Consider the following 15,026-nt stretch of genomic DNA (forward strand, 5'->3'; position numbering starts at 1 on the left):
ATTTATATTTGCATCTACAAAATTTTATCTGTAGATCCATTCAACAGAGCGATCTGTCAAACGAGGCTATTGAACGAGACAAATGTGGGCGGAATACACGCGATGGATGAGTCAGAACGCTTATAAAGATTCTCATTTTTTTCTTAATATCTCTACGTATCTTTCTAGAATTATATGTCTAATTAACGCTTTTTAATAATCTATCTTCTCTCATCTCTTTATTATTCCTGAGATTTTTAATAATTTCTTAATGCTTACATAATTTTTTATTTCAGTTTATCCAAGTGTGATTAATTTCACATTTTAAATTTCCTTACCTATATACTTTCTTTATTATAGTTTTTCGAATTCGGTTTTGGAGCAGCAGAAGTTGAAATTTTTTTGACAAACCTTTCTAAAGGACCGACATTGGTACTATGTATCTGTCAATCTCCACCTGGTAAACTCGATCCGACTCTCTCGCAAAAAGACAGAGCTTCCTTCTTCAAAGGGTGCGATCGCGTACACCTTCGTTCCTGGCGATTCTAGCTCGTCGTGTGTAGTACGCGCGAGCCCGCGAGAACGGGCAATCGAAAGAGTTATAAACCGTGCTGAAAACGTAGACCGTGACTTCTCAGGTTCGTGCGAGGTCGATCGTGAGAGAGCCGACCAACCGACAGGACGTTTCACGCTTTGGTTTCATCGGCCGTCTCTGGGAATCGCGACTTTTTGCACGTGGAATTCGAGGCATGAATCCCCGCGATACGGAATTCCATTCTTGTCAACGGCTATTTTTAATGCATTCTTTCCCTTTTTCCCTTTTGCGCCCGTGAAAATGATGCATCATATTGTAAGGACATCGGTTCACGGTCAGATAAAGTCTTTATCACAAGTTTTGATTTCTGATTAGATAAATTTCTCATCTATACTTATCCTTGTTTCATTCACTTGTTTATTTTTAATCGTACCGTAGATATTTTAGTTATATTTTTATTTTATATCGAACGAATCAAAATTATACGTCGAGCATGTATTTGCAATGAAATGGAACTAAATGAATACAAAACTCGAATTGTGATTTTTTCAAACTATAAAAGCACACGTACGTAAACGCGATTCGCGAATAGATGAGATTTTTTTATTGCTAATCTTTTATGAATCTCCACAGAAAAAAAAAGTAACAAATATACCTCGTGACTCGAGTCGACAGCCAACCGTATCGTCAACAGCAGGAACCAGTTTTTTACCCAGGGTCACAGGGCATTCAAATTCAACGAGTCCGCTAAAGTGCACAAACGCCATATTTTTCGCAAGTGATGAGCGAACAATTTAAACACAATGATAATCGAAGCATGATAAATCTCATTTATTTTTTTATAATTATTTCATTTTTAGAATTGTACGAAGACGCACATATTGATAATTTAATAGCTAAAAGAATAGAAAATACGTTACACACGCAAAAAAGAAATAATTTTAATTTAAATAATTTTTTAAATAATTTTTGTAATTAATTTAAATAGTTTGCAATTATTTAAATATATATATATACTTTCTATATGTCAATAATAATCGGATTGTGTCCTAACTTGAGCAAATTCTAGAGAAAGCCAATATAACAGATGGTGTATCGCGAAATAATGGAGCTCTTAATTCAGATTGCAATTTGCATTCCGGAATTCACCATCGATCACCGAGAGCATCGATGAACCGAGACGAGTTCGCGTTGTCGCGGTTGTTTGAGTGGTCCTTTGAAGGCCGATCTTGACGAAAATTTCGTCAGTCATGGGAAATTCAGCAGCGAGAGCGACTGACGTTATATGGCGAATAACGTGAAATTGAGGACAGGCGCTGCGTTGTGTTCGGCCAATTAAGGTGAAAGGGTTGTGTCCGGTGACCTTTGACCAAATTTCGTATAACAGCCGCACAAAATTGCCTCGAAAATCTTTCGTAAGTTTCAGTTACTTCTCGATGCTTTAATTATTTTTTATCGATCGTAGAAAAAAGAAATACAGTGAAATATATTAAAAATATTTTTATCACCGATGTTAAAAATAATATATTTTTGAAGCAATAACGAAATGAGAAATGGTATGAGGATATCAGCTGATATTTATATCTACGATTTGAAGTTTTAATCTAGAACTTTCGTAAATATTTTACACCGAAAGAAAAAATATTATACGTTTTCATTCAACTTTTTATAAATTTAGCAATATATTCTGCAATATATTCAATATTCTTGTACATTTATTATTATATTTACAAATTCTATATTTCTTATCATAACATTTATTTATAAACTTGTTTTATTCTTGTCCAGTTAGAAATTTAAAAAGATATCTTATATCGTTAGAGTTTAAAATTATCTAAATTTTTAATCTTTTTCACATATAATTGTTGCGTAAAAGAGAAATAACATTGTCAAATAAAACCACAAGTGACACCTGTAAGAAATTTACGATCCATACGTGTGCGCTCAACTGATAAAATAGCGATGATCGATTCTACCGGATGGCAAGAGAGAATATCAAAAGTGACGCAATAGTGCGATGTGCAGGAATTAATTGGAATTATTTCGGAATCTACAAATTAATCATGAAACGCGCACAATTTTACATGAATCGGCAAAGCGTTTCGTGTCGGTAAAATCACGATGTTTACTTTGACACGCGGCGATACGCGTGCATTATTCATGCATCGCAGGATTTAGCGGCACTCGAAATACAACAACATCTTTGCCAACGCATTGCATTGTCACGACTACGTGCGGTGATACTGATGTTTAATTAATGTATCTTGCGCAATTAGAAACAATTTAGATTAAAGCGATTGCGATCAGCAGGCGGCGAAGTATGTCGATTTGCATCTCGTTGAAATACTGATTAAGTTCGCGCGCGTATTATGTATGTGTGTGTGTGTGTGTGTGTATATATGCGCATTTAGGGTAAATTTAAAGAAAACAGAAAAAAAAGAACACGATACATGTTAAACTATAATTTTTAAAGGATGGTTACGTGAGGAAAGAAAAAGTGTGAAAAGGGGGAAAATAAGTAGAAAATTATGTAATTGATATATTTTATATATACGTCTACTACTTTAATATATCAACCAATTGATATATTCTATATTTTTATATTTTTGGATAAACAAGTACTATATATATAAAGAAAGAGGCGCAACGTAATATATGTACTAAAGCCACAAGATATAACTTCCAACTTTTCCATTTATTTCCTGAGACAAAACTGTCGTGCTTTTCCGAAGAGACTGCGCGACATAATTAGCACGTGTGTTGCGGACGGTGTCCTGTTCTCTTTTGTTTTTTGTAGAGATTCATGTACTCCGTCTGGTCTCGATGGTCCCGGCATGATCCCTCGCGGTCCTGATAATGAGAGAGAAAAAAAAAAAGAAAACCAGAAAAAGAAAGGCTTAGGCTGTTAACGATCCTACTCCGTTTTACTCGCGTTTCGTAACGCGACGCTCGTCGTGGAAAATGCAGAAGAATGAAGTAAAGCAGAGACAAAAGAAAAACAAGAAGAAGGAAATTACTGTCAAATTGAAGCTCCCTGTTAACAAACGTATGGCGGAAATGCTATTAGCAATGCGAAAGAAGTAGTTTCCCAATCGAAGCAAAGCCGTTTCGCGAAATGTCCCGATTGGAACTTATGTCAACAATAGTCTCGCGTCGCGCAATCACCATCACGTAAATAGATAAATCCGAAATCCTGTTTACAGTTGAATCGTCGTCGTTGTCTGCCGTGCAGCAAAATTCCCCGACAATAAGCCAGTGGCGATAGTGTGATTGGAGAAAAGCGAGAGAAAAAGCTTCGAAGGAGGGCTTGGCTCGTGGGAAAACAAAGAGGACTTGGAAGAAGGGACGGTCCCTTTGAGAGACCTTCCACAAAGCGGAGAGTTGTGTAGGGTTAAAAGAAGGGAGAGTAATTGGGAGACGAGATGAAGTCGATGCACGACAACAAAGGACGTGGGCGATGCGCTTTGTACTTCCGGAAAAGAGAATAGAATTTCTCGTGGAGAGAGCATTGGATGACGCGGCGGATGACGCGTATTGTGGATATCCGAAACAGAAAGCAGACGGCCGGAGGAGAGTACTCTCTTTCTCTTCTCAGAAGAGGCCATTGAAAAACAACACGGTTTGCCAGAGTGCAAGGGTTCACCTATAGCAAGAACTCATCGAGCGAGATTCAATTTTACGTACCGCGTCCAAAGCAAAATTATATCTACATTTACGGCACTGAATTTCGACGCTGCAAATAGATAAAATTTTCATCCAACGAGACTCCATATTTATTTATTTTTTTTTTTTTTTTCATCTTATTTGCCTAATTTTCATGATTATATTCATTACAATTACATTGAAAATTATAATATTAATTTTAAAAAATTTAATTTTTGAGAAATTAAAACTCTGCTATTGTGATATTATAAACACGTATATGTTTTCTTAAAGAGCTAAAATCAATTTGAAGTCGTTATATCTAAGTCTGCTACATATATGTATATCTGTTGTTAAATTCTCATTAATATATTAATCACTTATTGAAATTCGAGAAATTTTGTAGCGGCATAATTCTATAAAGATTACCGGACGAATTCGGCGTGCGACAATCGCGATATAGTATTCTGAATATCCTTACTGCCGAATCACCGGCGGCATAAGACACAACAGATGCACCAAGATAGATCCGATTAAACGCCACACTAAATCACATTCAACGCCGCACCATTGTTAAGTGTCTCGCCTGCCCTCAGATTTCTCTCCAAGGGCATTTTGCAGACTATATTGCATTATCAGAGGAATGCCTCGTAGCTTCCCAGCAATGCGCCTGACATGCCTCGGCGATTCATTTATAGCATTCGTTTCTATATTATACCGTGGTAAATAATATAAGCAATAAATCATAAATTGTTGATATTTATAATGATAGAAATCGCAATGAGAGAATTCGAGAAAAATTATTTTCCAATATTTCGTTTGACTCTCGTTAGACACAAGATAAACAAAAATATATTTTACGAATTATCAAATAACCTGCATATAATAAAGGTATCATAAAAATGCGTATTCACTTCTTTCCCTCGCATGTTCCAATTTGACGGTTAAAATCAAAAACATATTTTGCATATTATCAAATAACCTGTACACAATAAAGATATCACAATAGAATGCGTATTAAATTTCCCTTGCATGTTGAAATTCGATACATTATTATCATGTTTAATCAAGCGATCGCGAGTCAGATACGGTACTTCTATGTAATAAGGAATTAATTAATATCCTCGCTCGTATCTGCAAGCGTATTGTATGGAGAAACTCAATGGGCGAGCGGAGGAACGTCAGCAGCAGCTGCGTTGTCTGCACGCAGTTTCGATCGAAAATCGATCATCGGTATCGATGGACGCCTGATCTCTCTCTCTCTCTCTCTCTCTCTCTCTCTCTCACTCTTTCTTTCTCTCTCTCTCTCTTTCGATTCGACAAATATTTTCGCAAGTCGCGCCGCAACGTCATTAAACAGCTGCGCCCTTAATAACGGCGCGCGATATAGCGCACGTTGTATAACCGTGTAACCAAAGGACGATATAAGAGCTCTGAGAGAGGATCGCATGCGTCACTGTCATGCAAATCGCTTTTCTCCTCTCATGCCCCCTTCTCTCTTCTCTCATATGTCTATAGCTATTTGCGACTACAATTATTCGCGCGTTTTACGTGTTCAGATTTATTCAGATCAGGTAATTATTCGTAATGTTAATTGTTTATTAGTAAATTCGATCTTGCCTATTCGATAGCCGACAAAAAATCGTGAAATAGAAAATCACAAGGAACTGTGCGACAGATCTAGATGTAAAATAAACCTCACATTCTTTACTTTTTAAGATTTGTATTGAATTTGGTAAAATCATCCACACACATGTGCAAATTTAGATAAATAATCTGGATTTTATCTCGAGACTAAATTAAATAATGCGTTGATTTTGACGCATCTTTATATCTGGATGTAACGCAGGAAAAAATGCAGAGTAAAATTGCATTGCTAAGTCAATATTAAAACAGATCAAAGAATGCGAGTTTCATGCTTCAATATTAGAGATACTTTGGTGATAATGAACATTTTTATTGCAAACTATCAAAATATCGGAAAATCAGAACGGATAAGAAAAAAATTGGGGTATATACGAGTACTCGTATTACAAGAGCGTGCGATTTGCATTCTACCGGTTATACCACAGAGCCCGGAAAATTTTGTGCAAGACACGGAGCTTTCTCCGGTAAACGAACAAACGTGACATTTCTGCACAAGATTAGCACATCAACATGCAAATTGCAAAAGAATTTCACAGAGTCAGCGTGCTTTTCCGAAAAAAGCAAGCAAAACGCGGTCGATAGAGAATACAGTATGTGTGAAAAAGCGACGCAAAGATGGTTTTCGGGAAAGAAAAGCTGACAAGTGTTAATACAAATCGTACTTTCGCAAGCAATTTTTCCAAGCTTTGAACGCTTACCTGGTCACTATCATGTCCCTGCCAGCTGTCGTGACTCTGTAACAAAAAAGGGTATTCGGTTAGAAATATCATTATCGATGGGGACTTGCAAAATAATGTTCAATGTGTCTAGATTATAACTGCATATATTATTATATTATTATTATTACAGAATTTGTAATATTATATTATACAGTAAAATATATTCATATAATTTTATTTTGTAGGTATTATCATTATTAGTATTAATGAAGAATAATTATTTAAATTTCCTTTCTAAACAAAGATATGCGTTTGTTACATATATCCAAGTATAAAGAAAAAAAATTTATAACTTTTTCGCAATAATTAAATTTTATTATATTGACATATTAAGAGAGAAAATCTTGATTTTTTAATGTCAAATAAAATTATTCTTATAAAAAATTGAAAATTTAATAAAGCGTAAAGTAATAATACCATATTAATTGAATAATACTATAGTAAGATTAATATTTGGTAATAAAAAAATAGCAATAACAAATAGTTTCGGGAATCTTCTATTCATATGTTACAGATCAACGTAGTTTCAATATCATTCGTTACCTTAAAATATAGATGGACTATAAAATAAATTAGATCGAATAAACTTCTTTTTTTAAATAATAGTATAATTTTCTTGTTGCTATGAGTATTTTTGATATATTTACAATATGTCAAGAGATATATTGACGTAATTTAAAATATTAGAAATTTGCGTTGAAAATCTACGTTTTACAATGTATCGTCGTGAAATTCACCAACCGCAAAACGAGCGACAGAAATTGCGTGAAAATATCCCGTAACAGAGTACAAATTCCTTGTTTATTGAATATTAAAAGCAAGAAATGTTGTCGTGAACCAAACACGGTGACGCAGTTCAATTTTCCACTCTACTGATCCACGACGAATCTCGGCAACATTGAGATTTATTTCTCGAAACTCCGATGGTTCACTCGCTTGCGCGATCGCGCCAAATGGAGAATCGCAAGGAAAACGGCAGATTGGCAAACGTTTTTCCCAGTGAAATACGCGTCGTTTCCCAGTGAAATACATATCGTCAAATGTTCGATATGATGTTAATGAATTTCACGATAAACATGCAATGATATTTCGCTGATTAAAGAAAAAAAAATTAAGTTTCGTACACAGAAAAAGATCAATCGCGACTGTTGTTCATTGTAATTCTCGGTCGCGTGAGCTATGGAAGAAAGAAAATTTCATCTGGAATATTTTCCCTTCTCACTGTTTACGCAACGTCGCCATTTTCACTGTCGCAATGAGAACAATGTGGTTTATTAAATCAATATGAACAATATTTCCCGCGTTTGCAGCGCGCGAGAGCTCGTACGTTGTTTTTATTGCAGCTAACACATTCGATCGTGCCGTAAAAATCTCCATTACTGACGCAGTATATTCTCGTTGAATAGTAGGGCGAACATGTTTATCGAGAATGATAGTTGAAAAATGCACCTGTTTTTCAACGCGACCGATAACGGTTCCAATCTCTCTCTCTCTCTCTCTCTCTCTCTCTCTCTTTGGCTCGTATAGAGATATTACTCTTCGATTTACGAAAATGACGTAACAGCACTATAGTTCCATTAATTGCAAATGCAAATAACTAATGATTATTTTATAGAATATATAATGTACGATACATATCCTTCCTTTCCTGTACAAAATACAGCAACGAGTACCTAAAAAAAATTATTTTTCATTTTTTGCAACTATATAAATATGAAATAGAACAACATAAATACACACATATAAAATAAAATATCTCCCCTGGTGCGGTAGAAAGAAATTTTTTCCAACTGTGTTATTTTTATTATGAAGATGTCATGTAACGGACGAACGGGTATTTGCACTGCGAAAAAGTCGTAGAAAAAGTTTTACAAATCAACTTTCCAGAGACGCGCGGTGTGATTTTGAACGAGTGGCTCGCGTTTCGCGCCGATGCTCCGACGCGGTTCATTAAATCGATGTAAATATGAGGGAGTGTATAGACAGCTATTTTATCGGACGTGAAGGTCGAATCGGTGTCGCGGTCGGAACTATAGGCGGCGGTCGGTGGTTAATGTCGGGCCGCCTTGTTAGATTTATGACAGCAATATAGGAACCAACGTTGAAACATGCCCTGTGTACTCTGAGTTAACGTCTGTTACAATGCACATTCGATATACACGTCGCGGAAATTTATGGAAATCGGACCAGTCGCACATTCCTGTAAGCACATTCGTTTTTTTAATATCAAATTTCTTTTCGTACGAAAATATACCAGCCGCGGCTCGTTGTTGGCGAAATTAATTGTATCACTTTGGAATTTTATCTTCGCGCGATAGGCAGCTACTCGCAACAACGAGGGATCGATATATGCGTATTGGGAAATAGATGAGATTCACGGGATGACTCAATATGCACGAGAAATTTTTCAGCACTGTACTCTCTCCGTTCCATGCAATAAACGTCGGTATTTAAAAATATTATACAACGTCCAGTTATATATCAATAATGAAATATTACAATATTTTAGTAATATACAGTAACATAGTACATATTATATAAAGTTGGAGATGTTCTTATCTTTGCCGTACTAGGTGAAAAAAAACTTTGAAGTGGCTGCGATCAGCCTCTTTAAAAACTTACGCTTTAACGTTTATCTTTACGCATTATTTATCCGCGTACAAAGAGCGATTAAATTAATGTTAACGACGCTTTTAAAGCGGCACCGTTCTTTTCGCACTGCGACGAGAAGATTGCATATCGCGACGATGCTGACAGTTTCCCTTTAAGCGCATTCTATTATGTCAGTCGTTTTGAGTCGTTTTTGGCAAAGGATTAAAAAATACTTAACTCGCTTGTATTAATACGATATTGTGTGACTATACACAGAGAAAGTTTTATAGTGTTAATTATATAAAATATATACATATATATATATATATATATATATTATTATAAAAGTTTTAAATCATGCATTTATTCGTGCATTAAAAAAAAAATTGTATAATTACAATATTCTTTTAGATATCTTTTATAATAACTACAATATTCTTGTAAAATATAATACGTGTGCAATATATATATTATTGAATAAAAATAGCGTGATATCTCTTATGTGTTAGTATGTTCCACGATTATATATAAAAATTATATTATAACTTTTACTATAATATATTTTCTCCAGGTATAACAAAAATGCAAAATATTCCACAAAATATCTCGGACGTCTTTTATTTACGCTGAAAATCAAGGCACTTTTTTATTCGAGATAAATTGCATACCGGGCTAAAATGCACATTCCAATAACACTGACGGCCCCTTTTAATGTTGTCGCGTTGCATAAAATTGCTTTTCCAATTAATATCGAAGCTCGGGCGAGTCTGAGCATGCAAATGAAATCAGGCCGGTTTGCCGGTTGCGCCTCGTAATGATTCTTTGCGGGCGGACAGATCGGCGGATAGAGATGCTCTCGCGGCGAATCGAACTTAATCGCGAGCCCCGGGCAAATCCGTGCATTCGTAACTCTCGACCGGGGCGGAATACGTAGATCAACAATGGTGAAAAAGTTTTCTCGTTTTCAATCGACTCCCAGCTCCCGAGGCCCTCGTTCTACTTAAATGCGCTGCCTTGATTTGCATTACATTTTATCTTTATTTAAAGTTCTCTATTGTATCACGATGTTTCGATTTTCTACGGTATTGGACGCGTTTGCTTTTTTACGCGGCACAAAAGTTAAATAAAATAAGAAAAATAAAATAAAAAAAATTTCTCAGTCAAATTACGCGATTTTGGCGAGAAGTTATGATCGTCAAGATCATATGATTGACTGTACTTTTAAGTTCTGATAACGTTAATTGTGCTCCAAGAGTGAAAACGAGGCTCATATTAATTTGAATATAATGCCGAATATTCAAAAAAATATTTACATGTCGGTTCGATCGCGAAAATAGCGATAAATTAGTTGAGCAGAATTATGTGCACGTGTAATTAGCGTACACCTGAGTTGCACGATGAAAATTCAACGGTTAAGGGAAACTAATGCCATAGAAAATTAACATTTCGCTGGTGCATTAGGTGGTTAATTAAAACTAAGCGGAAGAATGTAAGGTACGCAAAGGACAATGGGAATGGATGCCAGCTATATAATTAGAGACCGGCTGGAAAATATCATGGCGTATTAAAATCATCTTTCTGCGGCTTTCCATCTCTCGCATTTTAAATTAATCACAATTCACGTTAATTCTCGGCCGGTCCTAGAAAAAATTCCAAGTTTCAGGACATTAATTGCAATTCGATAAACTTCATAATGTGCATTGAAAAGACGGTCAATAAGGTCATAAAATTTAATCATGCAAACATAAGCGTGAAATTATTCATATTCTCATAACGATTAAATCGTTTGTAGCGAGTAATAATTACGGCACGCTCAATTCACGTACGCAATAATTATCCGATCGTTATGATATTTATTTACGCGTAAACGACGTAAAATTATAACGAATAAACTAGCGACGTACATATATTGAGAAACATTTTTTCGTTTATCTTACGTGCAACGATAATCCACGGAAATAGAAGGAGATTTCGCTGAAAAGATGATTTGTTGAGCACCGGATCGGGAAAACGTCCCGCGAGCGGATGGCGTCGCGCGACGAGACGGGAACGTTCGTCTCTCGTGAGACACGCGGCGAGCTCGTAAATCCGGCTTACGACTCGGATGGAATATGGCATGGGAAGAGGAGAGGCAAAGAGACGCGGATAAAAGGTTGCTGTGTCGCTGTGGAAAAAGAGGAGCTACGCGAACATTGGGGGCGAGGGATCCTTTGGGCATTTAAGGGGATGATCTTAAGTTCTTAAGAAGAATATTATTCTTCTCGAGAAATAAATTACGCGCCTAAGAGAGGTATGATTTTGAACGAGATGCTACTATTTGGATAAAATTGCGAGCGTTAACCTGAAGAGAAATGTGTGTGTGTGAATTTGATGCTAATTACATATTATAGCTAGTACAATATACATGAAAAATTCCATATTTCTTTAGACAGTTATTGATAAAAATTTTACATTATAGACAAATATTTCATGTTGTAAAGAAACGGAAGAAGAAGAAAGGAAAAAAATTCCTCGTCTCATAGTATATTCCTTAATTAGCAGAATATCTTTTCATAACTTTCATTATTTATCTTTCTGTTAGCAGAACTGATCTTTGTGGTAATCAAAGAATAATTTTATAATGGCGCATAGAAAACATGAAATATATCAATAAATATTTATTAGACGAACAATTAGAAGATTGGTGTAAAAAAAAAACGCGTGAAAATAAATCGTGCAACAGTAAAGTGTGAATAGCACGATACATTTTATTGCTAGCTAACAATACATTTTTCATCCCTGAAAAATCTCTATGATTTATTGTTAATAAAAGGAGAGTAACGCTTATTGCGGTGCTCGGGGCTTAAATTACTTGAGATACGAGAATACGCATTTTCTAAGAAAGTCCGAGTTACGAGCACGCGATTTAAGTTCTAAGTCAACGATTTAATGGTTAAGGGGATTAGATCAACGACATATGAGCCCGGAAAAACCAGATTAAACTTTTACCTCTTGTGTTTTTAGTGCCGCTTATCGCTCAACGTCACAATTTTATCAGTGTGACGGAAATTTGAACCAATATATTTAGAAGAAAAAAAATTTTTACAAGAAATTTTTCAATTTTGATATATTTTATGTATCTTTAATCAGGAATTTGCAATATGAAAAATTTTATCATAATTTATATTAAATATTTATGTATATTACACTTTAATCATTTTTATTCGTTCGTTAATCAAATTTATCAACATATTAACATGTTGATTCCATTTTATTATGTACTCGGCTCTAATTTTTCGATAATTTCTCTTGACATATTTTACGCGGCGCAGAGTGGATTATATCAAGTATTTTGAACCATTGTCATTAAAATCTTTCGTAAGCACGAAATAGCTCTGTACGTTGATTAAATTTCATAGATGTCTCGCAGTAAATAAAATTATGTCATGGAGGCACGCTGGAATTACTAGGACGCCTCGTAAATTCAGCGTCGCGAAGACTCCCAAGCACACCTCGACTTCCACGACGGTTCAGGAATTTGCGCGTGATAATATTTTGTCAAAATTGCCTAATTGCGCGAAATTATTTCACGGTATCGTGCGCAACAACTCTGCGTCAACTTTGTTCTCGCGCACAAACGTAATTAAATTAAAGACAGAGCGCGGCTTATATAAGTCGCTGCAGGGATTCTTCTTGCGAGTGTCTCGCGACGAGAATTTCGGCCGAAAGGACGACGACGCCGATGAGCGCAAAACATCCAGGTGAAAAACTGGCGCGTCGGCGCCAAACTTTCTTGCGGAAAACTATTTAGGCGAGCTACGCGCATATCGGAGGCGGCTGCTGGGCAATACTGCCTCTTAATTATGAACACGCGTAGCTGGCAATAATTAATAGACGCGGCCCGAGCCACGCCTTCGCGACGTTACGTTAGACGAGCAAATACCGAATTGTTCTTCGAGATCGAGAAGCGAGGGGAGGCTTGTTCGCGTCGCGACTCACCCGCTTAAATTATTAACGACCTCGTCCCACCAATCTCCTTGTCGCTTCTTAATTATCAAACTTGGCCGGAACATGAATGCTGGAGAGAGAAACCGCAGACGATTTAATAATCACCTCGAGTAATAATCGATGTGCCGAGATATCGGAGAGATTTACGCAATAAAATACGTCGAGTAGTTCTTAATAATCTCTCCTTCTCGATAAGTTTAACTCTTGCTCGTTATGTAATATAATCACAAATCTTTAGGAAAAACAAGGGAGTTTAAGAAACTTAATATCCGAATAATTAATTTGCACAAAAGGCATATATAATATAAAAAAAGCGTTTAATAAATACATAATAAACGATTATCGAGATTTATAAATACATGATTTTTCATCGTAAATATCCTGTTGAAAAATATTCCAATAAATTTCAACAGCTATATGCATGATATTACATTGAAACGTGTCTGTAACGTATTTTTGAGAGAGCTCCTGTTGAAATAAAATTTCAATACTAAAACAATGCTTGCTATACAATTTATCACATAATCGTGATGTGTGTCCAGCAAGATACATGATATCTAATTTGATGCAATTTATTGAAAAATATAGAATTGTAAATCCGTGCGATTGCAGGTTGTTTCAACTGGAAACCAATATATTTGGCAAGTTTAAATTTCTCTTTTTCAATACTGAAAAAAATGTAAATAATCTCTGTATTTATTTATATTAGAAACACTTTTTACAAATACAAATTTAGGATATTTTAAATACAAATTTTTAGAGATAATAGAATAGATAGAAACAAATATTTTAAATACCTACTTTTGAAGAAAATGTTTCAAACTTCTCGTTAATTTAAAGTAAGATATTATTCTTTTTCATATTTAACACGTTGTAATTAATAATTAGTTACAATAATTAAATCAGAAAGAGAGAAAGAAAGAATATATGTATATTGTATAACGAATATAAGAAGCTTGCTGTGGAAAAGGTTGAACAAAAAAAAGTAGAGAAAGAAATCGGTATTGAAAAGAAAATATCAATAGTCTGGTATCTATATACATATAGCTACACTTCTTTGTGAAGTTGGAAAAAGATAATATTTTGAAATAACCAAAAGAATTGAGACAAAACCAACCATCATATAGAAAGAATATCACAAAAACATTTCTTTCACTCATATACACGTATATATATTCCAGACATTTATATTATGAGAATAAAAATTGCAAATTAATTATATTTATTTTACTATTACAATCTATAAGTTTTATAATACCGAAAATTGTTTTACTATATATATATAACGATCAAAATTTAACTCGCAAACATTATATCGCGATTTAAAAACTTCACATCTCATTTAACTGTCAGGATAAACGATAAAACGCTATTTTACGTGGGCATCGTTCGCTCGCACTTCAATATCGGACAGGGAACTCGCGATCATGCCTGATATTCTTCTTTACGATTATGGAAGACTGCGGTTACGAAGAAAAGGAAAGGTAAAAATGCCGTTACAGACACGTCGGGGCTTAAAGGTACATCGTTAATTCTTTCCGCGTGTAGCTGCCTTTGCCGTGCACGCCGCCTTCGTTATTTCATTCTTTACGACGCGATCTCGGTCCTTTGTCTTTGCCATTTCCATAATCTGGCCCTTCGAGAAGCCAGTAAACTCACGGTAGCACGAATCCGCGACAGTATTTCTTACTCGCAAAGTCCGCAGTTTTTTAATACCGTAATATATAGTCTAGTCATTAAAATGGAATAGCCATGCCCATAAGCTATATCTGCACAACGTTTGTTATAGCTGTCGTTAAAATATGTTGAAATATCATTGAGGGGATTATTACACAATTCTTAGTAAAGGATGGAAAGTAGAAGATAATCCAGAATAAAATTATAACGAATAAAATGCTTATAACAATATATATATATATTTCTCT

General features: G+C 35.2%; 1 protein-coding gene across 17 annotated transcripts in view; it reads right to left on the reverse strand.

Annotated features, from left to right (window-relative positions):
- The window catches only part of LOC115246207 (disks large 1 tumor suppressor protein), a 496,657-nt gene that overhangs the window by 126,870 nt on the left and 354,761 nt on the right, over nt 1-15,026 (reverse strand). For all 17 annotated transcript variants that reach the window (XM_029824882.1, XM_029824884.1, XM_029824886.1 and 14 more), the window contains one exon: nt 6,502-6,537. In XM_029824882.1, coding sequence (XP_029680742.1) covers nt 6,502-6,537 — 36 coding nt within the window. The remainder of the gene's footprint in view (nt 1-6,501; nt 6,538-15,026) is intronic.

Source organism: Formica exsecta, unplaced genomic scaffold, assembly GCF_003651465.1.
Source record: "Formica exsecta isolate Colony F162 unplaced genomic scaffold, ASM365146v1 scaffold140, whole genome shotgun sequence".
Lineage (NCBI taxonomy): Eukaryota > Metazoa > Arthropoda > Insecta > Hymenoptera > Formicidae > Formica > Formica exsecta.